At 44.8% G+C, this 27,364-nt stretch overlaps 1 protein-coding gene and 1 long non-coding RNA gene across 3 annotated transcripts in view; one reads left to right on the plus strand and one right to left on the minus strand.

Annotated features, from left to right (window-relative positions):
* Positions 1-27,364, plus strand: part of LOC142046904 (uncharacterized) — a 202,906-nt gene that overhangs the window by 29,085 nt on the left and 146,457 nt on the right. The window lies entirely within an intron of this gene.
* Positions 1-27,364, minus strand: part of MSANTD1 (Myb/SANT DNA binding domain containing 1) — a 74,128-nt gene that overhangs the window by 1,794 nt on the left and 44,970 nt on the right. For both annotated transcript variants that reach the window (XM_075066621.1, XM_032788638.1), the window contains exon 3: positions 13,308-13,592. In XM_075066621.1, the coding sequence (XP_074922722.1) occupies positions 13,308-13,592 (285 nt within the window). The remainder of the gene's footprint in view (positions 1-13,307; positions 13,593-27,364) is intronic.

The raw sequence follows: 27,364 nt of genomic DNA on the forward strand, positions 1-27,364 counted from the left end.
GGGTTTTGGAATATAGTGTTCAAATTGTTACTCAATTAGCTATGGTCCCCCTTCAATGCACCACCTCTGGATGATCAGTGCTAGTCGGTCTTCTACACTGGGGCTTTGCGGCAGCAATGGTAGTGAAAAAGAAAGAGGGGTTACAGACAAACAGTAACTCTTGTTCCCCAAATGTATTGCTACCAAAGAACCACACTGATCTTCCCCCTTATTCATTCTCCTACTTGTAAAAAAGGTGCTTCAAGAAGTAGAGAAAAATTGGGAGACTTAAGCGGGGGAATGAAAGGGGTATTTGTATCCTCGGTCTATGGAAAATAGGGATCAAGAAAATTGTGTGTACCTCTCAACTGCCAATCACTGCTCAAAAGGTTTCTGTGATCATGTGGCTAAGCACAAATCTCCTAGCATGTGGCTCTGTAGAGGCAATACAGTTGGAGAACAAAAGCAACTGTTGGCATGATGATCTGGAAGGAAATACAGAAAATAATTGCTGATAAAATTTTGAGATGATGATTGGCAGAATAGTAAATAATGATGAGGACAAAGCAGTCATTTAGAGTGATCTGTGTTCTCCTAGTAAGGTAGGCCCGTCAAATAAAATGTGTTTTAATACAGCCAAATGCAAGATGAGACATCTAGGAATGAAGAATTCAATACATAATAGGGGTCTGTATCCTGGAAAACAGTGACTGAAATAGATTTAGGTTTCATAGTGGACAAACCTCCTCAACATGAGTTCCAAAGGTGATGCTGTGGCAAAAAATGGATGTATTAACAGGGGAATAGTGAGTAGGAATGTGATTTTACTTGTGTGTATGGCATTGATGAGACCCGTACTAGAATACTGTGTTGATTTTTGGTGTGCACATTTTTTAAAAGATGCTGAAAAATTGGGAGGGTAAAGAGAAGAGCTAGAAAAATTATTTGTGGACTGGAGAAAATGCCTAAAAGAACTACATCTGGTTAGTTTATCAAAAAGAAGATAAAGAGGTGACTTGATCCTGATGACTAAGTACCTTCAAGGAGAGAAAATACTGGGCACTAACGGGCTCTTCGGTCTAGTGCAGAAAGGCATAACAAGAACCATTGACTGGAAGTTAAAGCCAGGCAAATTCAGAATAAAAATATTTGTGATTAACCATTGAACAGACTACCAGGGAAATGGTGGATTCTCTCTCTCTCTTGATGTCTTCAAATCAAGACCGAATATCCTTATCTAAATCATGTATTCCAGAAAAACAAGTCATTGGGCTCAGTACTGGAATAACTGAGTGAAATTATATGTCTGTGTTATACAATAGGTCAAACTAGATGATATAATGACGCCTCCTGGTGTTAAAATCTATTAAAATAGTTCCTTCCTAATCCCCTCCCAATATGAGAGAAATGGCAATATAGATGGCACCTCAGTGACATAAACAAATCTATGAATTGTGTTTTGTCACTATTTTAACAATTAACAGTCAGGCATATAAATTCTTCCCCAGAGAGAAAATATGTTTTCAATCAGATAAAATCTATTTATAGTGTAGTTGACTGTTTTGTTTTTGTTTTTTTGGGGGCGGGGGGTCAGTAGAATACACTATTACATAAGGCTGTCAGATGTTTTATGGTTATTGCAATATAATGCAAGTTCTGTAAGTTCCCAAGAGGAAGACTCAAACAATAATAGATGCCCCATTAAAAGAAAACAGAGATTCCAAATATTTATCTCATCTACAAAGTACTAGAAAATTCATTTGTTCTCATATTAGTCACATTACAGCTCAGCAACAAAATGTAAGATTTTTTTACAAGAGAGTCTCAGACTCTAAAGAATTCAAACAAAATGCACACATATAGCTTAAACTACTTTTTGCTTTAAAAAAGAGAATATATATTTGTACTGATCAAAATATAAATCGTGGCACTTTTTCTAATATTATGAGAGTTGAATATTAAATTCAGTATTTTAAAAAATTGTCATAAGATAAACAACTGCCTTCTGCTGCATTAAAGGATATTTGGGAAGGTGACAAAGCCGCCACACAAAAGCTGTTTTTGAGAACTTAAAAGTTTTCAAAGGTTTAAAGTTCAACTTAAAAAAAACCGTTTGAAATTTTTTATTCATTCATTGTTGCAAGTAACACTTAAGATAACTATAACTAAAAAAGAGAAAATTATTTTCAGTTTACTTTGTGCATTTGACAGCTCTGTGTATAGCTGTGTATAGCAGGGGTCGGCAACCTTTCAGAAGTGGTGTGCCAAGTCTTAATTTATTTACTCTGATTTAAGGTTTCACATGCCAGTAATACATTTTAAAGTTTTTAGAGGGTCTCTTTCTATAAGTCTATAATATATAACTAAACTATTGTTGTATGTAAAGTAAATAAGGTTTTTTAAATGTTTAAGAAGCTTCTTTTAAAATTAAAATAAAATGCAGAGCCCCTCGGACCGGTGGCCAGGACCCAGGCAGTATGAGTGCCACTGAAAAACAGCTCGCGTGCCACCTTCGGCACGTGTGCCATAGGTTGCCTACCCCTGGTGTATACTTTCACTATAGTTAGAAGCAGGAAAAACTGTGTGTTTCAGAAACCAACAGGAGAGAGAGAAACATTTAAAAAAATAGAAACATACAGCGATAAAAATACCAAAGTTGATGGGAGGACTTAGGGACAGATGCAAGCTATTTTTCACTCAAGGATCCAATACTGCTTTTAATTCATTTTTAAAAAACTATATAGATTAAGATGACATTGTCCTTTCAGTGAAAAGGACATACAAAAAATAAAAATGTATCCAAATTCTATAGTTAGTTCTTCTTTCCCTTGCTGTTCATTCCCAACTGTTGCTGATATATAGGATATGTTCATTCTTCAAGATGAAATCACTTCTTAGCTCAGGATTTTCCATACTACCGCTAAAAGAAATAGCTTCTCTCTCAACATGGCAACTGCCAGTGACTTTAATTCAGCAGTTTTCATTAGCAACATTTCATGTCAGTCAAAATATAAGAATCTTCACCCTTCTCAATTTAAATTATTATCAAGAGAATTGATAGAATGGTAGGATTCTGGCTTCTCTAAAGAGGTCAATCTATATAGCTTTTAAAAAAATACCTTATGACAATAACAACTCCCTCTTTTTATCCCCTTCCAGAAATAGGCACCATTTATACTGCAGGTTTGTGTCATCTTTGGTCATGAAGGACAACTGCATGTACAAGCAGGCCATGTCACTCATCCGACATTGTTATTCAAAGCCATCAAGTTGTGTCTACAGAGCAACTTTTTTCACAGCACAACTCCGTGTCCAACTTATGCACATCCACATGGACCGTGTTTGTTTAAATGGGGTCTGTAATACTACATTGTGGGAAAATCTGGGTAGCCCTCTTATACTACTGCAGCAGGGGATAGAGTGTCCAGAGGGCAAGCACATTAGTACTTTGGAGAGTAATATATTCGGGAGGTCCTATCACCTAGATTGGTGGGAGAAAGTAAGACAAGCCAACATAATCAAATAGCCACAGTTACAGGAAGACTATAAGCCTAGGCTGATGGCAAAAGTAAAACATGGTTAACTGCCATATGGACATCCAGCACATTTATAGCTACCTATGTAATTAACTGGTTACATACCCTTTGAAGTTAGAATAATTTGGACTGCACACAGTCCTTGGAGTTTAACAACTGGGTAAGCACAGCTTAAATTGTTTTTGACTGAACCAGACTCTAACAGTATTTGGCCAACTAATGAGAATGAAATCAAATCATTTAGAAGTGAGTTCAAAACACATTTTAACCTAGGTCTCTTAGCTAGAGCACAGCTTTTAGCACCTCTACACTTGCTGACCAAACTGTTTAACTCCTGTTCAGCCACAGCAGAGTTTAAACTTGTGGTAAGCCCTGTATAAATCAGGACAACATCCATCTCAGAAAACCAAAACCTTTTCTTACCATCAATGAAACTTAGCTAGTACTTTCGCACCGTTTTCCTAATCAGTTGGAAGAAGAACTGTTATAAACCTGCTATTATACCACATGCCACAGATAACCTAGGATTGCATCTACATTTGCAAATTTTATGGACAAAATTCACTACTGGTGTACAGGGGTGGCTCCAGGCCCAAGCACGCCAAGCGCGTGCTTGGGGCGGTATGCCGCGGGGGGTGCTCTGCCGGTCCCCGGGAGGGTGGCAGGCGGCTCTGGTGGACCTCCCGCAGACGGAGGAGCCATGGGACCAGTGGACCCTCCGCAGGCACACCTGTGAGAGGTCCACCGGAGCCGTGGGACCGGCGACCGGCAGAGCGCCCCCCACGGCATGCCACCATGCTTGGGGCAGCGAAATGTCTAGAGCCGCCCCTGCTGGTGTAGCTCTACTAGTAGTAGCAATAGTAGAAACTGTAGTTACCGGTGTATCATGAAATCTTGCTTTGAGTGGCCGTTTCTACACAAACCTTCCACTATTGCACTGGCACTGGAGTGAATATAAAACAGCCACCAGTATTCTCACTGCAGGGGATGGGTTCTTCAGTCCCCCAGACTGTCAGAGGCAGATGTTTTGATTGGCTGGGTGGACCCTCCGGATAATTCCTCCCACTGAAGATCCCCTCCAGAATTTTCTCTGCCTCCAAAGGTAAAGTAGCCTAGGAATCAGGCCTCTGTAGATTGTCCATAACTGATTAATCTTTTCTTCTTTCTCCTTTTTGTTCTAGGGTCTCTTTCCTTCAGCTCTCCACTCTTTTAGGTTGGGGTTAGTAGCTTTTTAAAGGTCATTTATTTTTACTCTACAGGGCTCTGGGCATTTGTGGGAACTTTCTACCAAGCTTCTTCTCTCAAATTAGCTCCTGCAATGGATGAAAAAGCAAAAAAGAAGGGAAAAGGCTGGGTCAGTACCCTGTGCTCAGCACCTTTAAAATACATTAAAATATATTAAAAGGGAAAGCATTCCTTTACTACCCTCAACCTTGGTGATACCATTAGAAAGCAGGCCACCAGCCCACCCCAACAGGATAGCATGGTGGCAGCTGTGAATAGACAAGGGGTCCTGAAAGACAAAACATTTACAAAAGTGCTCTGGCCATCAGGAGCTCACTCCATGGCCACTGATGCAGACTGGATGCATCACCAGATGTCCCATTCCAGGAGGACAGACCATGGAGGATCCAGGAGCTCCAGCCAACAGAACTGGCTCAGGGTAACTCCTTGGGGTCCAGTCACCCATCCAGCAGACGAAGCACCATGACAAGGGGCATCGCATATAGCCAGGGACCTCTCTTATTCTGCCACAGGCCATGCTGCAGCTCCTCTGACCCTCAGGGGTCCCAAGAACCAACAGTGTCACAACGAAACCAATATTCTACCACTGCCCCTTCCTCCCTTTACAGTGAGATTGATGTGGCCATTTTGGAGCCAGGCAGCCATTTTAGAACAGGCTCTTGGCAGAGCCTCAGCAACAGCCATCTTAGGGCCCTCATCCCACAGAAGAAACGGGCACAGCAGGAGACAAACATACAAGCCACTCTTCATCCATTTCCCCATCCTTCTCCCTGGTGTCCAGGTGGTGGAAAAAAGGGACCAGAAAGCAGATAATAAAGAATGTGAGGTGAAGGAAATCCAAGAGGATCACTAGGAACTCTTTTTCCCTGAACAGTTTTATAAATCGATTCTGAGAAAAGCAATTGCCTTATTGGTTATCTTCCTTGATACTCAGCCAAAGAGAGTAAAAAAAGGAGGATGAGGAGGATGTCAAAGAGTCAAAATACCCATAAATAAGTTCCAGTCAACTCTACAACTGACACTTACATTTTCATCCTGGCTTTACACCTTAAGGCTTTAAAAGCAGAATGGGAAAACCCGGCTAAGTCAAAGAGTCTGACAGAGCAAAAATCTATAACTTCCACCAGTCAAAAAGTGTTCTTGGTAGTTTTACTTGCTCCTGGATCCTCCATGGTCTGTCCTCCTGGAATGGGACATCTGGTGATGCATCCAGTCTGCATCAGTGGCCATGGATGCAGTCTTGTCAACTCTAATCAAGGAGACTGTCCTCCCCACTGAAGAGGGCTTCCTACTGACAGAAGGTGGAATCAGTTGTCTGCAGAGGCTATGAAGTGCCCTCAGTACCATTTAGTGCCTCAGCAACAGCCACCTATTTTTGCCAGAGTAGTACTTGCTTATTGAGTCCTCTCAGACATTCCCAAAAAAGTGAAAAGATCCAAAGGATTGGGCTCCTCAAAGAAAATCATATATTCTACTTTCAGATGCTTTCAGGTTCTTCGCCTGATCAGTGGTGTCCAATGCAGTGGCAAGAAGGTGTATTTGGCCACTGACATGGAAGGCAGATATTTCCACAGAATAGATTTCGGTTTTCATATTCTTAGGGGGGAAAATTTGTCAGGGAACCAATAGAAAGACCTGCTCCAAATCACAAGACAAACCCCCAAAAAAGTGTCTCCTCCTCCTCTCCTCATATTGAGCTCCCCTAACAAACTCAGAAGAGTTTTTAACCCTTTTCACTCTAGCCCATTCAAGGTTGTGCAGCTTCATACAGATATGGTTGGAGACACAACAAATTATCTAAGTATAGTTGGGGGGAAAGCCAGCTCCAATAAACTCTGACACACCTTCTCCACAAATGCTCTTAAGGATAATCAATGGCTCCACAACCTTTCCCTGTGAGACTATCTATCTCTTTTTGTTCTCACCTGGTTTGTCTTCATCACAGACAGATTTGGGAGAGACATCATTTCCAGAGTTATGCCACAGAACTCAGAAGGATCTTCTGCCCCAGATTTCTTCTCTCTCAATAATCAATAATCAAGAAGCTGTTCTAGATTTAAAGACTCAACAATTCAGTCCACTCTCACAAGTCCAAAAGGAGACTGCTTAGTCCACCCTGGGAGCCATCACACAGGGGAATTTCTTAACCTCCATGAACTTGATGTGCACATATCTCCTCACTCCCATCTTTCCAACCCACAGACACTACCTCCAGTTTGCATAGTACACTCTGCACATGCCATACAATGCCCTTCTTTTTGGCATGCCACCACCACCCCCACAGTATTCACAAGGGTCCTGCTGGTAATAGTGGCATCTCTACATGTAGATGTTATCCTGTAAGAGTCCCTTCCCTACAGAAGTCAGTCAGGGATGCTCAATTGACAGTACATACCTTTCAACAGCATGGGTTTATAATCAATCTGAAGAAAAGCCAGATCATCCCTACACAGACCACAGAACACCTGGGGGTTTTACTGAACACCACACTCTGGGCTTTCCTCTCCAGAGACAGGCAGGCATGGATTACGGAGCGAACATACAAGATCCTTCACAGCTCTCACTCCTGCGTGAGGGACTTACTACTACATAGTACTATATTCATCTTCATGCTATACCTACCCTCATGGGCAAATTTTCATTTCAGTTGTTTACACTACTACATATTGAGCTCCCCTACTCTCTGTAAGACTTCCTTCCACAGTAAATGGTCCCTCAGATGGTGGTTACCTCCGAAGAGGGACACCATAATAATGGATACCAGTTTGAGGGGATGGGAGTTCACAGAACCCAATGCATAGTACAAGGTCAGTGGTCAGGGACAGACTCTCATTAAACCACTATTAATTTGGAAGTGCGAGTGATTTCTCTAGCCCTTCAGGCACTCCTTCCCACTTTAAACTCCAGACACATGTTTGTATTCACAGACAATACCACTGCCATGACATACATGATGGGGGCACACAGTTATGTTTGTTACAAATGGAAACCATAACCTTTTTCAGTTAGGCCAAGAGAAACATTCGAACCATGCATATCAAAGGGAAACTGAATTCCATGGAAGATTGCTTCAGCCACAGAAGAGCAGTCCAAGGGATGTGATGTCTCCACCAGAGAGAGGTCAACCACATAGTCCATTCCTTTTTTGGGGGAAACTAATATGGGATTTCTTTGCATCCAGCTCCAAAATCAATACAAATAACTGCTATAGCAGGAGCAGAGATCTTTGGGCCAGAATAACTGACATCTTCTCCTACATGTGGCCGAAGGCTCTTCTATTTGCATCCCCTCCTTTTCCCATGATAACACGCAAGATACAACGGTCACAGCAACAACAACCTACAATGATTTTGACCACACTGCACTGGCCCAGACAACCTTTTTTTTTTCAGACCTGTCTGCAGCCCCATCACTACCACTACAATTCACTCTGGATTTACTATCACAGGGCAATCAGTTCCATGGCAACTCAGCATCTCGGAATCCTATTGCCTGATTACTGAGCAGTCACATTAAAAAAGAGTGCAGAGGCGCCACTATTGTTTTCCACAGCAGCAGCAATATTGTCCTCAGTGCCCATTTGGTCAGCCTTTTCCTCCTCCGAGGCACCAGACTACCCCAGAAAGAGAGAGAGATCAGAAATCAGTTGGGCTTGGGGTTCGGCCAGTCCACATGACTTCCCCCAGCACCCTTCAAGCATGCACTTTGACTCCGTGGTCTAGAGCACTGTTCCAGTCATTGCTCCTCCCTTCTCATCTCTCCCCACTGGGGACAAGCTGGTGCACTTTCACAGTGCTTGGGGCTCAATCACAATGCTTGGGGCTCGATGACAGCTGGTTCCTAAGCATCATCAGATTGGGTTATGCCATCTAGTTCCTCTCCACACCCGCTTCCCCTCCCTCTTCAGAAGCCCCTTGGATACTGTTCCTTGAGTGGATCCATTTTCTGCTGGCTTTGGGAGCAGTGGAGGAGGTTCCACCAGAACACCGGGGTCATGGCTTTTACTCCTGATATCCAAACACAAGGGAGAGGTAATACCCATCCTCAACCTTCACAGCCTCTACAAATATATCAGGTACATGAGGTTCCCAATGGTCACTCTGTCGACTGTTCTTCCTGCATTGCCTCAGAATGACTGGCTTGCTGCTCTGGACCTTCAGGACAACTACTTTCATGTCGTGATTTTGCTGAGCCACATAAAGTTCTTTTGATTCATTATGGCAGAATACCACTTTGAGTACACAGTGCTCCCATTTGGCCTCTCCTCAGCCCCGAGGTTTTTACTGAATGCACGGTCGTTGTTGTTATGGCATATCTCAGGAAGAAGGGAATTCACATCTGAACAACTGGTTACTGAGAGACAGATCCAGAGACAAAGTTCTTACTCATGTTGGCACCACACTGTGCTTTCTTGGCCATCTGGATCTCAGTCCTGAACACGAGAGAGACAACCTTAGCCCACACTCAAAAATTGAGCTTATTGGGGCCCTGTTAGTCCATGACATCGAGAACATTTTTGCCCACCAACCATTTTCAGAGAATTCACCATCTTTGCCTTAGTCTGCAGTCTTAGCCTTCCATGACAGTTTGGATGTATCTAAGGCCTTGGACCACATGTCTGCTTTCATGCAGGTGATCCAGTTTGCAAGGTTGCATCTTTGCCCCCTTCAAATGTGGCTCAGGACAGTCTACCATCCTACTTTTCATCCTCTAGACTAACTGGTTCGTCTTCCTTCACTGATCCTGGACTCCCTGCCATTGTGGATGCGTCCAGAGAATGTTTGCCAAGGCATTCCCTTTGTCCTGCCCTCACCAACCAAGTCACTTATTACCGATGCCTCCCTGATAGATTGTGGGGTGCACCTGGGGTCACTGAAAGTACAGGGACGGTGATTGGAACAGAAGGCCTCAGATACATCCAAACTGTGCTGGAGTTTTGGACCATCTATAATGTGTGTCAAGCTTTTTGGTACTATGTCACAGATTCAAGTAGTTCACATACTTACTGACAATACCACTGTGATGTACTACGTAAACAAACAAATAAAAGGGGAGCACACTCTGGGTTGCTATGCCTAGAGGCGATCAGGCTGTTGCAGTTCTGCATCAAGGAGAACATTTCTCCGATAGCCATTCACTTGTCTGGGGTTCAGAATTATCTCACAGACCATCTCAGCAGGTATTTTTCCTGGAGTCAGGAATGGTCCCTGAAGACAAAAGACCTTTGGGTCACCTTCACTGCTTGGGGCATCCCAGTGATCAACCTGTTTGCTACAAGGGACAACAGGAAACATCATCTGTTCTGCTCTTAAGAGGGCCTCAAGTACAGGCTTCCTGTCTGATGCTTTCCACTTCATCTGGCAGTTGGCTGTCCTGTATGCCTTCCCCCAGTCCTGATCATACCTCAGAGGTCATCCTCAAGCTCAAGGCCAATCGGGCCATACTCATTCTCATCGCCCCAGCATGGCCAAGACAGTGCTGGTTCTCCGACCTTTTCACACTCTCTATTCAGCCTCCCATAGCACTTCCTCCCCATCCCAGCTTACTCACTCAGAACCAACGCATGTCTTGCATCCTGCACTCAGCTCCCTGCATCTCACAGTGTGTCTGCTGTATGGCTGAATGAGAAGGAAGAGCAGTGGTTGGCAGCTGTCCAACAGGTCCTCCTTAACAATAGAAAAGGATCCACTAGGACAGCCTATCCAGCTAAATGGAAATGATTTGCTGTGTGGTCATTAAGCCAACAGAAGCCAACCAATACTGGCCTCTATCCAGGACATCTTGGAGTACCTGCTGTACCTTCAGTTGTTGGGGCTTGTGTTTAGTTCATTGAAAGTGCGTCTGGCAGCGATAATGGCATTTCATCCCCCATTCAGGGGAAAAAAATCAGTCTTCTCCAATGCCATGGTAACAAGATTCTTAAAAGGGCCCCTTTGTCTACATACACCCAGTCTGAGAGACAGTTACTCTGTGGGAACCTTAACTCAGTCCTAGCATCCTTATTAGGATCTCTGCTTGTGCCCCTGGAGGCTTGTCCCTTTCTGTTTTGTGTCAGAAAACTGCATTCCTGGAAGAGAGAACCTCTGCAAGGAGAGTGTGAGAGCTGCAGGCTCTTATAGTAGAGCCTCCTTATATACAATTTTCCAGACAAGGTGACTCTATGATTCACTCACAATTTTTGTCTAAAGTGGTCTCTCAGTTTCATTTGAACCACATGGTATATTTACCTGTGTTCTCTTCTAAGCCGCACTCATCTCTGGAGGAGCAGCATCTCCATACCTTACATGTCCAGTGACGGACATCTTTTATCTGGACCTCTGGACCGTTTCATGCTTTACCTCGTTTGTGTCATGTGCAGATCACATGAAGGGTCATATGGTCTCTTTGAAGATGATCTCCAAATGGATAACTTCCTGCATCAAAAATGCATATGAAATACCCTCGGCTATGCACCCTTAGCAGATGTGAGTTCATTCTACGAGGGCGCAAAGAACATTCATAGCATGCCTCAGTGACATTTCCATATTGGACATTTGCAGGGCTGCTGTGTGGCCATTGATGCATACATTCACAAACCATTACGCCATAACCACATCTTCCAGGGTGGATGCAAGCTTTAGAACTGTGGACCTGCAGTCCTTATTTAGGTAGATTACAAGCGCTATTTCCTGGCGAGGGATACTTCTTGTGAGTCACCTAAGTGGAATACATGTCTGCATCTACTTGAAGAAGAAGAAACTGTTACCTACTGTAACGTGTTCTTTGAATCAAATGTGCATTCCATGACCCACCCTCCATCCCCTCTGCATCGGAGTCTTGTGTCCGGGTGTTTGGTGAAAAGGAACTGAGGGAGGGGCAGGGCGGCACTACATCACATAGCCAAAGGAGGAGTTATGGCCACAAGATGCAAGTGCCTCCCCTCTGTGGGTACTGCTAGGCAAATTTATCCTGCTCCAATGTGCTGGGCAAGCACATACCTAAGTGGAATACATGTTGGCATCATATCTCAAAGAACCATAGTTACAATAAGTAACCATTTCTTTCATGACTCCCTTTCAGATAGCTGCATCTTTTACATTATGCTCTTATAACCCACTAAAAAATACTTCTAGTGCAAAATGAAGGTCATTCTATTCCCAGATACAAAAGGCTGTAATACCTATCACAAGTATCACTTTTAGCTGCTGGCAGTCCAAGGTGAAAATATCCTGTAGATTTTCCTCAAGTGAGACGGATGAATACCTTAAACATTATTTTTGTGTGTGTGAGAGAAAATATTCTAGTGATTGCATTTAGAGGTAGATGTGTTTCCAGACACAGTGAATTTTTTGTTAAAGAATATTTGCGGAAATCAAATTTTGAGTTTGCAAAAGAAACATGATTCTAGGAGTTATGCTGATCCAGTCAAGAAGTTTGAATATCAGACATCAAATACTTACAATGAACTGCTAATTGTACAAGAATTACTTGTGAATTGATATATGGCTACAGACCAAGAGTTATTCACAGACATGACTCTGTAAATACTTGCAAACAGGAAATACATTTAAAATCATCAGCTGCTTGGGGACAGCCAAACTGATTGAAAGAAGTAGTCTCAGCTCTACTCCCTCAGCTCTCAAACTACTCAAATGTAGGCCTGAAAGCCCATTAATCCAGACTAGTTCGTGTGGTTTTTATTCTAGTTCAACAGTTTCATGATCACATGACTGATTTGTAATTTCACTGTTATCCATAAAACCTTTGTATTGCATAGCCTCATGATAAGGATCTCTGCGATGAACTTAATATTTTCTTCTGACAGAAGACTGGAATCAGTTCTTATTTCCACCACATTTTTGGGATGAAAACTGACAGCAGTGAAGTCTGAAATGTGAGTCGTGTGTACAACAGTGCTTTAGGCTGAAATCATGCTGTCCAGGGGATTCAAATGTTATCAACAACAGAAAAGCATGTTTGCATTCCTCATATTATTTCATTATATTTAAAAGTGACTGCAATGCACTTTAAAAGATGCTTATTGGAAAACTGAACCATAACTGATAATTTCATCGAGTCTGAACAAATACTTGATTTGCATTTTTAAAGCACGCGCACTCTTTCTCACACACGCACACTTTAATAATAATTGACTCTATTGAAATTTCATACTCATACTGAAGGTAATAGCAATGGCTAGAGCAAGGCAAAATGCAGCTAAGAAACATGTAATAATTCCTACATTTTTATACGTATGCACTGTAGTACTAGTCTGGGCCACACCTACCTTGGTAGAAATGCTATGCTTCTCATAAGCAGAGGAATCTATACTAAATTTTGACAATATTGCGTGGCATTTTGCGGCGCTGATGTGCCCCACTGACAAAAACAAACAAAAATGAAACCTTTATTCTAGCTGTTTAGGTAAAGACCAGCAAACTCATCTCACTTGTGACTTAAGAAAAGCAATGTCAAGAGTGATTAATGTAAACATTCTAGAGTTTTCCAGTTACACAATGGCACTAGTCTAATGTATGAAATATGAGAAAGGAAAATAAAAAATTCCACCTCAACTTATAAGAAAGTAAGCTTGATGAGCTCTCTGAATGTTCATCTTCAAAACATTCTTCCCTTCCTTCATATGTAAACTGGTTATATGGCAAATACAGAGGTGTAGACTTAGCTGATGGAGATTGCGAGGCCTCAGTCTGTGATGTAGAAGGGCCTGGTTGCTGACTTTCATGCATTTTCACATCACTGTGGTCTGTTACTTTAGACAGGATTCTATCAATGGTTTTGTAATAAGGCCAGTCAGGTGCGACGGTTTCACTATCAGTCATGCATTTTAATTTCCTGAAAAGGCATACAAGAGAAAGGTCTGATAACACAGAAACAAGCATTTCATACAGATCTTAAATCTCTATCTCAAAAATCTGTTTCAGTCACAAAAGATAACTCTGATCATTTTACAGGCAAACTAAAAATCCTTAATAAGAATAAAATTAGATAGCAGTTTTTGGCCTTTGATATCAAGTGAGATCATCAGTTTATTTTCATGATTTCATCCAGTGGTGAAAAGGTGCACATTACCCCAAGTTGAGTTTAATACCAGTACTAAAAAATAATAGCTTCTACTAATGAAGAGAATCCATTAAAATAATTCATAATGAATACGCTTGTTATAAAAGTGCTGGTTGTTCCCTCTTACAAAATGACAAATCTGATCATGGTCTAAAACAGCATATTTTAATAAGAGCTAGTGCAATGGTCACCTGGAGCCTCTGCCAGTTGATCACGCTCTCTGGACACTAAAAGTCTGGCGGTGCAGTTGGGCTAAGGCAGGCTTCCTGCTTGCCCTGGCCTCACGCCGCTCCCAGAAGTGGCTAGCATATCCCTAAGGCCCTGGAAGGAAGGAGAGCCAGGGGTCTCCGCACGCTGCTCCTGCCTACGAGCACCACCCGTGCAGCTTCCATTGGCCAGGAGCAGGGAACTGCGGCCAATGGGAGCTGCGGGGGCAGTGCCTGCAGAGAGGGGCAGACCCTAGGTTGCACTTAAATTCAAAAAGTGATCTTGTACGTAAAAAGGTTGGAGACCACTGGGCTAGTGAGAGTAGGCCATCCCTCTGTAAATGGAATTAGAACTGACCAACTATGTCACAGGCTTTACTCTAACAGATAATGGAAATTCTCCCTTAGATAAAGTGGCAGGGGAATCTGAGGAGGAGAAGGATCTGAAGATGCTGGAAAGTTCTGAATGGCTATGATGATCATCATAATGCCCAGAGTGCACAATGCTTTTTATATATATTATGTGACAGACCCAGGCCAATGGGGTACAGGAGTCTGGTAAAGGGCAAATATACCGGTCACTGGGTGAGTAGTTTTCTGTTCCCTGAGTGACCAGAGCAGGGGCTGCACTAGAGTAATCAGGAGCCTGCTAGAACCAATTAAGGCAGACAGGCTGATTAGAACACCTGCAGCCAATCAAGGCAGGCCAATCAGGCCACCTGGGTTTAAAAAGGAGCTCACTCCAGTCAGGGAAGGGGGAGCCAGAGGAGAGGAAGTGTGTGAGAGGAGTTATTAGCAAGTGTGTAAGCAAAAAGCAAGAAAGTAATTCTTCCGCTCTACTCCATGCTTAGGCCTCAACTGGAGTATTGTGGCAATTTCTGGGTGCCACACCGTCAGGAAACGAAGTGTGGACAAATTGCGAAATCAAGAGAAGAGACCAAATGATTAAAGTGTTTTAGAGAAAAACAAAAATGGACCCCCTAGTGATGGAAGATTGAAAAAAAAAAAAGGGTTATCTGGAGAAGAGAAGACTGAGGGAGACACAACATTTTTCAGGTATATAAAAGGTTGTTACAGGGAGAAGTGAGAAAAATTGTTTAACCTTGAATGGGGAAAATTCCTGTCAAGGTGTTAAGCACTGAAATAACAGAGGCCTGCAGAGGTTGTGGGAATCTCCATCATTGGAGATTTAAGAGCAAGTTAGACAAATACCTTGCAGAAGATGGTCAGATAACATTTAGCCAGCCTTGAATGCAGGGAGACTGGACTAGAAACCTCCTGAGATCCCTTTCAGTCCTTTCGATTCTAATGCTTCTATGTAAAGATCAACTGATTTAGGGTAAACAAGGAGTAAGTGTATTTAGTGATTAGACAAATTGGGTTCTGGTCACAGGGCATGAGTTTCAGAAGGCATTTAAGATGCCTAAAGATTAGCAGATGCCATAGTGGGGTTCCAAAATGGTGCGAATGTAGGGTAGGTCCTGGATTCCCATTGAAATCAAATGGGAAATGAAGAAAATAATCAACATAAGCATGTTTTTGAAAACCCTTAGACAGCCTGCGTCTTCATCTGCATCTTTAGGTGCCTAAATCTGACCTGGCTCCACATCCTTATATTAGAATTAGTAGATCTTTCTTCCACCTGCTTTTATTAATAGATTGGAAGAGGAAACAAGCAATTTGTGCTTCTTCAAACTTCAATCAGTTTCTTCTCGACTGTTAAATGACTAGTCCAATGAAGGAATAGCTCCTCGATTTCTATCTTAAACTGAAACAACATTAAGCAAAAGTTTGTCTGCACAACAGGAAAACTAAAAGTCATAATATGGAAAATGTAAGCCAACCTAGTCATCATAACACTGAGAAATATGGATACTTAGTAATGCGCAGCACATGAATTGAGACATATTTTTAAAGCTGATTTACACAAATAAAGAAAAGACGGTTACTCACCTGTGTGTAAATGTTGTTCTTCGAGATGTGTTGGCTCATATCGATCCAAGGTAGGTGTGCGCAGCCGCGGTGCACGTTCGTGCGGAAAATTTTCCCTAGCAACACCGACGACGGGTAGGCTGCGCTCCGGGTGGGCACCGTACAGCACCGAATAGTACCGCCTGCCGACCCGGCCGCTCCTGAGTTCTTTCTTGCCGGCTACTCGACCAGGGGGGAAGGAGGGCGGGTGTGGAATTGCATATGGAGCAACACATTCGAAGACAACAGTTAAAAAGGTGGAGAACCGTCTTTTCTGCGTCGAGTGCTGGGCGCATGAGCCATCAAGTAGGTTGAAGTCCAGCTTACTTAGGCGCGGTGGGGTCGGATTGGACACTGCCGAGGAAGACTGCAAGCCAGAGGGCTGCAGTCGTCTTGGAGTTGCTGTACAAGGCGTATGGGAAGGAAGGGGGGTACGAAGACCACATAGCGTGCGTCGCAAGTTCCTGGATAGGCCACTGCCGAGCTAAAGGCAGTCGACGAGGCCTGAGCCGGGGGTGGATGGGTCATAGACAACGGCCCTGGGGGCATACTACGAGTCAGAGCAAGCCCGAGATGCAGCTGGGACCGGCAGGAAGAAATCTCTGGGAAGAGACGGGGTGACTTCATCGCGTGGCCTGCCACGGCGACAAAGAATTGGGGGGTCTTACGGAAAGACGGGTCAGTCAAGGGAGAATGCGACGCCCCTACGGACTCCAGGAGTGCATGCTGCTCTCTCGGGATGCATGCGGTGGTGGGAAAGGAGACGGGGAGAATGCCTGGTTTGAGAGGGTGAAAAGGATGATCCGGGAAGGGAACGCCAGATGTGGGCGCAACGTGCACCTTGGTTCCTTGTGGATATCGTGTACGACGGGTCCACCGATGAGAGTCGCGAAGCTCCGAAATTCTCGCTAGCTGAAACTGTAATGGCTACAGGGAACTGCCGCCTCCTGACGAAAAATAGCGAGGAGAGAACAGGTTGCCAGGGTTCGAACGGAGGGCCATAAGTCTTGACAGAACCAAACTGAAGGTCCCAGGAAGGGGCGGGGCCGTCGCACTGCGGAAAAAAAGAGGCTCCGCCCCTTGAGGAACCTCGAGACATAGGGGGAGAAAACGGAGTAAAGCTCCTCTCCGGGATGAAAGGTTCGAGATGCGGCTAGGTGTACGCAAGATGAGAGTGCGGACCTGCCGCTGAGAGGCCAGAGGTATTCCATATTTATGGAATAGGAACCTGCGCATGTGCCACCTTGTGTGCTTGACACCAGCAGCACCGCTTCACTTGGACAGTACGTAGCCCTTGGAGGGTTCTTCTGCTGCACAGGAGACGTTGACTGGGTGGCCCACGCGTAGCTTCGAGTGATTCACACGTAGGAAGCCACCCGTGAGGTGGAGGGATTGCAATCGGATGAGAGCCTGCCGTGTCCTGGTGGGCTTATTAGATCCTGATGGAGAGGCAGGGGGACCGGTTGGCTGTCGAGGTCAGCATTGTACAATGCTGGCGAGGGCCACGCTGGGCGATCAGAATCGTCGAGCCCCTGTCGCCTGCGAACTTTACAAGGACCTGTGCACAACGGAAAGATGGGAAGCGTTAAGCAGGTGTCGACAAGACATGAGGGAAGGCGTCCATTCGAGCGGCGAGACCTGAAAGGAGCAGACCTGTGACACTTCCGGTTGCTGTGGGAGGCAGAGGTCTATTGGGAAAGCCCCACTTCTGGAGAGCGAATGAGCTATGTCCGGTCAAAGTGACCACCTCGTGGCGAGAAAATGACTGCTGAGGTGGTCCTGGCTTACGTGTTTTCTGACCCCTGGAGGTAAGGATGCCACCAGCTACTATAGAGTGGGCTATACAGAATTCCCACAGTCGGATCGCCTCTGACCAAAGGGTCAGAGAGAGCGGTTCCTCCTGCTTGTTTATGTCAGTGCATCCCAGGTGGTATTGTCTAGACTAACTAAAACCACAAGCGGCCTGCAGGTGGTGAAGGAAAGGTTTGACAGAGCGGGCGACTGCCCGTAACTCCCGGATGTTATGTGTAATGACAAACTCCTGGCGGACCAGAGGCCTTGTTGCGAACGCCCGCCTGTGAGCCCCCCAGCAAGAGACGCGTCGTCGTTAGGCGTAGACGTTGTTGGGGCTCCCGCATGCCTGACACCCAGGAAGGGTTTTGCCCACCAACGGAGGAGGTAAGACCTACTTGAGCGAACCGTGCACGACGTCTATGTGTCCTGTGCGGGCGTAAACGGAGACCAGTCAGAATTTGAGGGCGAAGGCGGGTGCTTTGCGTGCTGTGACGAAAGTATAGCAGCCATATGCGAGGAGGCTGAGGCAGGCCCGGTGCTTGAGGTTGTTGGGAAGGCCTGCAGGCTCTCCTATGGCGAAGTGACGTTTGCCTGAACCGGTCAGCGCGAGTAGCGCAGGCGCAGAGTGTGGAGTCCAGACAGCTCGGATGAATTCTATTCTTGAGTGGCACGAGGACGGTGAATTTGCCATATTACATCAGCCCAAACGTCGAAGATTTCCATGATGACGGCTATGCGCGCCGACCTGGGTCTCGGAGGTCGCGAATAGCCATTCGTCTAGTAAGGGGAAGACACATATGCGCCGATGACGAGGAAGGTGGCCATACTTGCCATGCACTTTGTGAGACACGTGGCAGTGGAAAGCCGAAAGGAAAGGACCGTGAATATGGCAGTGACGATTTCGCACATAAAACATAGTACCGTCTGTGTGTGTGGTAAAGAGAGAATAGAAAGTACGCTCCTTCATAGTCGAGGAGCGCGACCATCCCAGATCCAGATGGATAATAGTCCCAAGAACATCCTACTTAACTTCTTTAAGAAGACGTTGACCTCGGAGGTACTAGGATGGGTCTCAACCTCTTTCACTTGGGGATTAAGAAGTAAGGAATTACCCCTCCCCTAATCCTGTGGTACCTCCTCTATTGGCTCATTTCGAGAAGCGTACGCGATCTCCTGCCAGGGAGATAGCTGTGAGGGGTTCCCTGAAAGGAGGGAGCGGCGGGGTGCGGAAAACTGCAGATGGTACCAAACTCCAGTCCGTAGAGGACCAATACTCCTGAGGTTTAGTCGGGTTCACAATGGAGGAAGGGAGGAGAGCACGTTGGAGAATGGATAGGAATTTCAGAAGGGATGCTGGGTGCATCTGCGTCCTCGGTTTTCGCACTTCAAAAGTTTTGCTTAGATGAGTCCCGACGTGGCTGGCGGAACATTATTCTGGCCCCCTGAGAACTCGGACTGACATCTGGGTTCACACGACTCACGCTTCATGTAATCCTGTCGAGCGTCTGGGCTGCTTGGGGGATGAGTGGGACACTGAGGTAGGGCGCTGAACTGCGATTGGGTGGCGGGAGTATGAATCTCCAGCGGAACGCATTATGCACGCTTGCCTTAGGGCTCTGGAGCCTAGAGGTCCGGTGCTCGAGAAGCCAGCGTGGCCTTCAAATGGAAGTACCCCTGAGAAATTTGTTGTTTGCAGTTTCGGGGGGTAGGCCGTGAAACCTGCTAACAAATGACTGAATCGCCATTGACATACGTCTGACGCTCTCGTGGCACAGCGAATGCGCCAGCCGTCGAGAGGCTGCAGGGAAGTCGGGATATCTTCTTCCCCTTCCTCGAGGAGGGCTCTGGAACTCTGGGGGGTGTCAGGGGACCAGCTCGGTGACTTGTCCAGTAGACTGCCTAGGGTTAAATATTGTACCTACTGGAGAAGTGCGGTGACTTGGTAGCTACACGCAACTGTAGGCTCCCGTGACTATAGCTTTGATGCCGAGTAGGTCCTGCGTTTAGCCTCGCGATTTTTGTCGTGGGGCGCGGGTTGTGCCAGTGCTCCTTCGTTCACGAGATCGGGATGACCAGGGAGCATGAGAGGTATTGGGTATAAAGATATTCGTACCTTTAGATATACCATATATTTCCTTCCCTGCCTCTAGCACTATGGAGATAAGCGCTGGGATTGCGCCAGTCGGAGTCCCTTAGCTGGATGAGTGGTATAAATGCGCGCTACACGAGTCAGGGAATCCGAGAGAGTATGCTCACCAACCGGGTTCACTCGGGACTGCTCAACCTGAAGGTTGAATGCTATAATGACAACACCAGCAGCAAATTAGGTCGGGAGATCGCTAGGTCAATGGTGGTTTGCTGAGGTTAATGTACCCTACGCCTCAATTCCGGCGAGGAAGACGAGGAACCAGGACTAGCCTGCGTTCGAGTGTCGAGTCCCTGTCCGAGAGGGTTGCGTGCTGTCTCGGCGGCCTGAGGTCGCTCGCGGTCGGGGCTGAAGCGTCTGTATCAGCCGAGGAGAACTACTACTGTGGCTCGTGTCGGCCGAGGACCGACACGGGACTCGATGTCACTGTAGATCCCTGGCTCATGGTTATGCCAAGGGTCAGAAGGACCAATCTGTGGTTGTATGCTCACAGCCCTGGGATCTGGGAGGGCACGGGACCTGGTGGTCACTCTCCATTAGAGAGCCACTATCTGCTCGGGCTACGAACAATCATGGGTGTCTCGGATGTGCAGGGCGGAGCAGAAAGTCGCGTGTGGTGTGGACCGGATGTCAGCCGGGACGCTGGTCCTGGTTGGGCAGGATTTCCGAATCTACCGTGCCGACAGTGGTAGGGACTGCAAACCAGCGCAAATTGTTGGGTGCCAGCGAGGTTTGCAGGACTGAATGTGGCGCTGGCGGTGTGATCGACTCCGCTTGCGCGAAGCGGTTGCCGGTAGCTAGGCTATCCCCGTGCTGATATCCGGGTCGGAGAAGCGATTTGGCACGACCTGCCACGAGTAACAACGGCCAAGAGGATCTCCGCGTTACGAGGACTGCGTAGCGGCGCCTGGATCAGTTGACGGCTGATAGGCATCGGGAGCTTGGTGCCGACCGGATTCCATCGGCCGAATGCGGTGCGCTGACTGCTGCCTCGATGGACATGGTCTGACATGCAGGCTTTTCCCGTGATGAAGGGACCGCAACGGCCGGGTGGGGGGTTGTAGCCAGTGTGGAGCTCGTAAGGCATCAGTTTCCCTCATGCTGTTGCGAGGCTCCAGCTGTCCGTGGAACGAACGAGCCCAACAACCGAGGGGCGCGTGTCCGGGAGATGTCATGAACCAGACTGTGCTCTGTTAGCCGGAATCGCGGTGCGAGAATACCGGTCCGCAGCAGTTGGTGGTGGCAGACTGACTCGCCTGTTGGCGATTGCTCAGACTGCTGGTGCAAGGTTGGACGCGCAGGAGTTTAGCTTTCTTGGCCTTCTGGGTGACGAGGGAGCGTGAGGTGCCGGCGGCTTCCGGTGCCGGAGATGGTGGTCCGGGATGTTCCGATTGGTGCCGACAGTATCGTTGCGAGAAGCACTTCTCACCGGGCGGGACTGGCAGCAGCCCGGGTCGGAGCTTTGGAGTTGGAGGCCATCGCCGTATCAGCTGCTTCATGCCGAGATGTACCGCTCTTTTTAGTCGTGTTGAAGCTCTTACAGATACGCACCTTGTCGTCCAGATGGGATTCCCCCAGACACTTCAGCAGCGATCATTGGGGGTACTCTCCGTTGGCATTCGGCGGCGACAGGGCGAGCTACTGTTTGAAACGGGTGAGCAGATGAGCCGGCAGGGGAGGAGGAGGTAAACCCAGCCCTCTAACTATATACACTAACCCCATTACTAAACTATTATATTAATAACAACTATACTTACTAGAATATATATAATACGTGAGAACGGGTGGAAAGGGGAAGTGGAGGTCAGACTAAGGCGCGCTCACTGTTCCAACGACCAAATGGGCGGTTAGAAGGAATGAGGAGCAGAGGGTCGGCTGGGTATATATTCCATGGTTGCCGATGCGGCTTCATGCCGGGGGCGCAAGCTGACCGACGTGTTGCTAGGGAAATTTTCCGCACGAACCATTGCATTGCGGGCGCGAACCTACTTGGAATGGATATTGAACAAGCATCAAGAGAAATTAAAGATGTTTCTGCCCTGATTGTGTAATATAAATTAATAATTCAACCCTTTATTCATTAAAAATTTGAGCGGTCAACTGATAATATTTTTATTTTATATAAAATGATTTAATCGGATTAATAGGTGAGTTAGCATTAATTATGTTCATAATTTCATCAATTGTGTATTAAAATTTATTTAAAAGTCATTTAGATTTAGATTGATTTAAATAAATTTCAAGTGTGTGTGTGTTGTGAGTATATATAGGACAAGTCCTTCCTTACTTGGTGGGTCCTGTGCTTATTGGTACAGATTTGACTCATCTCGAGTATCTTCCCTACAGTCTGGATTAAACTCTCTGTGCCTAGTTTGATCAGGAGTGAGATTTGGGGAACCCAGGCTGCCCTCTGGTTCCACCCAGCGCCCGTGTGACTCCAGTGTCCGAAGTCTCTGGTACAGTGCACAACACTACAACTTGCCTGGGCTACTTCCCATGGGTCCCCAGAACACCTTCATTTATTCTCACCACAGGGGAATCCCCTCCCTTGGTGTTGATAAGGCTTGTACTCCTTAGTCCTCAGCAGACAGCTCTCTACTTTCAAGCTTTGTGCCTCTTGCTCCCGCTCCTAAATCCCAGAATGATGTTTGCTTTTTTTTGCAACAGTGTTACACTGTTGACTCATATGTAGCTTGTGATCCACTATGACCCCCAGATACCTTTCCACAGTACTCCTCCCTAGGCAATCATTTCCCATTTTGTATATGTGCAATTGATTGTTCCTTCTTGCATTTGTCCCTATTGAATTTCATCCTGTTTGCTTCAGACCAACCTGAAAAATATGTTTCCAGTACATTTAAAGTTGTTTAATTTAACTAATAAAAACAAAATTTTAAAATGCTGTTTTTGTATATTTTTAATTAAATTCCAGGCTGGTTCTGCCAAACAGAAAGAGATTTCCACTGTCTGGAAACAGGAAAAGTACTGGGCTTGGATAGCCGGTACAGTCCTTTTCTTGGGGAATACCACAACACACTTTTTGCTGGGTCCATCTGCTGGTAGAAAGATATAACACCCACTGCTTCAGCTGCCACTAGGATCACTAGAGGAAAATAAAACTTTAACAACATAACAATGGTGACAAATAGAGATGTGAGTGTGAAAAAACTGAAGTTCTTCCTTTCCACTGGTCCAGCATGTGGCTAGCAGACTAGGATGAAGTGACAACTACTGGTGGGAGAGAACTTTGTTAAGAACAACAAATTAGTTTGTTTGGGTTTTTAAGTAGTTAGTGTTCTTCTCTGAACTTTCAAGGTCTGATGAGCTTTTCCAGCTACAGGTGAGCTGCATATAGCAATGCATAGCAAAGCTTGCACAGTATAGTCTGGATTCTTATTCTCTCTATGTAGTCAAAACTCTTGCTGTGATTTCACAACCAGATCATATCATTGACACAATGTTATAGCATGGCTTCTTTGTTACACAATATCTAGCTATAGGATAGACCATAAATTATCAACTTAATACCAAATACTTTTTTGTTGAGTTGTTCAAATTCTTTGCAATAAAAGTATTTTTCTTCTATTGCCATACATTGCTAGGTACACACTGTACACTTCTATATACTTCACCAGGGTTTCCATGTAAGTTACAGTATTGGCAAGGCCTAATGTGCTCAGATTTCATTGTTTTAATGCAGAACATCTCAAATTGTATTATCAATAAACTACAATCTTAACACTAAATAAAGACTATAACGATAATTAAAATGTGAGTTCTTGGTGGGAACTGCTGTTTATTGAACTTCCAAGTCTAAATTAGGAACACTAGGCTCTTTCTGATTGAGTAGAGATGTTTAAGGGCAGGACTATTCTGTTCTGATTCAGATTCTTTGACAACTACTGCTCTGCTTTCAGATGTCATCAGCTTCTTTGTCTCTACAACAGTACTTAAATTACCCTTCCTGTATCACAGTCATCCATTATTATGATTTTGAGCTAAATCTCACATACTTACTCCAGCAAAATTCCCATTAAAGGGAGCAGATGTTTTGCTTGAGTAAATATGTCAGGATTTTATTCTTTATGCTTAAGTTCAGCTGTGTACCATGGCCCTCCCTTTATGTAGTACTATCACACTTTTGAAGAAATATCCACAGATTTCTCCATCCACTGCTAGAGGATGCTATTATTCAGAACTAAATAGGTGTCCGAACACTCCTCTCACTCTAAATGCAGTGTGTGGATTTCTCCCTTGCTCCCATTGTTGCTTACTTCAGCAACAGACTGGGAATACTGATCCCCACTGCAAACTGGGCCGGAGCACTCTGCTTACTTAAAAGGGGCAGCAGTAAAGTTTATGGAGTCTGGACTCTGGAGTGGAGAAAGACAAAGGGATGATACTGAGGGGAAAGAAAAAGATAGGGAGGGGGAGTCCAGAACCACGGGAAAAAAGTGGGAAGATGGCCTATAGAGGCAAACAAAGCCCGCATTGTGTAAAACAATAGCATTTTATTCCAACTCTGTCTCCTCAACAGCACTCAAATTACTCCCCCTGTATCACAGTTGTCCATTATTATGATTTTGCCAGAAGCTAGGAAGGGGCGACAGGAGATGGATCACTTGATGATTACCTGTTCTGTTCATTCCCTCTGAGGCACCTGGCATTGGCCACTGTTGGAAGACAGAATACTGGGCTAGATGGACCTTTGGTCTGACTCAGTATGGTTGTTCTTATGTTCTAACTCTGCTCCACAAAAGCTTTCTAATAAAATGATCAACAGTAAAATAGCTAAGAATGTTAGTATTAAATGGTCATCACTGGTTTCAGAGTTAACTCCTCTCATTTTAGAATCTTTTGCTGAGATTGGTAGTGGATTCTAAGTAGAAGAGTGGGACAGCTGAGGCCTCTAACCTCTATCAGACCACATTTATCCCTAATGTAGCTCAATTGAAATCAATTGCAGGGACGAATTAAGATCACTGCTACTGTCTCCCAACTTAGTGAGTCAACATATGATCAAGTCATTGGAGGGTTTTCTTTGCAACTAAATGCAAGATTTTTTTAAATTAAATATTAAATTCTTTAGAAATGGACAGGATCAGAGTAATGCTAGTATAGTGTGTAATCCCATACCTACTTAGTCTAATCCAGAGGCAGTAGAGGGGTGATAGGACCCATGAATAAGGCTCAGATTTTGTCATGGATATTTTTTAGTAAAAATCACGGACAGGTCATGGGCAATAAGCAAAAATTAATGCAGCAGCACAGAGCCAGAGCAGTCCAGAGCCAGGGCAGTGCAGACCAGCTGTGCTCACAGTTACAGTGGGGAGCTGTGGGCCCGGAGCTGAGGAGTGAACACCCTTTGTGCCACAAGTAACACCGGAGCCAAGTGCGGTGAGCAGCTGGGAAGAGTGAGGGGGGATCCTGGGCAGAGGGCCCTGTGTAAGGAGATATCATCAAACAAGAGGTCTTGCAAGCTGGACTTGGAGGGGGACCATGACCTCGTTGGGAGGGCCGATGCTGGGGAGAAGGGTTCCTGCCAGCTACAGCCTGAGGGCATGTGGCAACTGCCAGAGCAGGTGTCTGACCCACAGTGTCATCGCAGCACAGCCAGTGCTTGAGAAGGTGGCCTGGGAAATGTGAAGAATAGACTATGAACTTCCCTCATATCCCAGAGACTGCTGTTTGTGGTTTCCTCATGCCAACAGGGCAGGATTACTTGTTTCCTTTAACCTGTCTAATTTTTTCCTTATTTTTTTACTGTCTTGCTCTTTAATAAATTGCATTTGGTTTGAACTTAATGTAGTCCTCAGTAGGCCAGGGTAGTGGCCGTTGTGGAGAGAGTACTCCAGACTGGGGACACCCTAGCTCCTGTCCTAAGTGGCCATGACAAGACTGGGGCTTAAGCCTCTCAGGAATCCTGGGACCACCTTATTAGGGCTACAAGGACTCTGCCACATGGAAGAGTGGAAGAGGAGTCTTCAAGGTCAGGCAGGCATTTGAGTAAAGGGAGCTGGAGTGAGGACTCCGATCCTTTCATTATCTGATTCCACAGAGGTAGTGCAGAAGCCAGGAAAGTTCCCCACAAGAGCAGGACCATTCCCCCCGCTTACATGTATATAAACTAAATAGGCTCAGGAACTATTTAATAAGATACAGATTTTTTCATCTCTAAGACACTAGTTTAAATCCAGCCCAGATCAGAAGTCACTGAAAATGATCTCAAATGAGTTAGTGATCTCAGTCCAGTTCCCAGTGGACAGAAATTCAAGGTACAAAAAAACATTACTACCACAACTGGCAATCTTGTTGGCCATGTTATTACAGAAGAATCAACAACTGAATGGAGCACTGAGATCTAATTAACCACTTTCCAGGACCTTCTGTCATATGGGTTGAGGCACACTGGTGGAGCAAATTGTACTTATATTGCCTGTTTTGTGAATAACTAGGACTGTATTCTCTAAATCAATTAATCCAGCAATTTCATGAGTTTTAAAATAAAATTACGAAAACATTAAATTTTAGGAGCGAGTTTTTAAAGACCATGACCACTTAGAACAAATGCATATAATCTATAACTTCATTTTTTTACTCTCTCTGTTCAACACACTATTGCTGGGCTGCAGGGGTATTATTAACTTATTAATTATTATTATTATGGTATTTGTTTGATATTACTACTAGTCTGGAGGAATGGAAACAAGCTTCATCTCCTGGGGTTTTTGAAAAAAGCTTTCAAAATAAATAAATAATAACACTGTTCATGCACAAATCAATGACATGGGAGAGAAACATGTAGGAAAGCACAATACTTAAATTGTGGGTCTGCTTTGAATTATTGAAACCGAAGAGAGAGCGGGTAAAATATTCAAATTTAACTTTCTGCAGTAATTTGGCTGCACTTATTTTTGCTCATTTGCTGCAGCAAAGATCAAAGATTCCAGTCATTTAATATCATGGAATATGGTGAAGAATTACACAAGGTACTATGTTTAATTGTTATCACGTACACATGAAAATTAAAAAAAAAAATCTATAATTCAGATCATGAGACTGATTCAAATTTACCAATGATTAACATTAATTAACTGCAATTCAAATTAAAATGTAACAGTTGCATCCTGTTTCCACAAATTTTGGGGGGAAGGAGAGAGGAGCTGGTTTCAAAAAAATAATTAATTTGCATTCACACAGCCTTTATTTTTAAAGTATCAAAAGGAATTAGTCAGAACTATCATATTGTTTAGTGTGCATATTCTATAATCATTATATCAATAGTAAAATAATAATAGCTCTCAGGCTTGTCTCTTTCACCAACAGAAGTTGTTCAACAAAAGATATTACCTCACACACCCTTGTCTCTCTAATACTGTACATTGGCACTCATTAAGGTCAATATATTAGTGATGCTAGGAATGTAT

Source organism: Chelonoidis abingdonii, chromosome 5 (assembly GCF_003597395.2).
Source record: "Chelonoidis abingdonii isolate Lonesome George chromosome 5, CheloAbing_2.0, whole genome shotgun sequence".
NCBI classification, from domain to species: domain Eukaryota; kingdom Metazoa; phylum Chordata; order Testudines; family Testudinidae; genus Chelonoidis; species Chelonoidis abingdonii.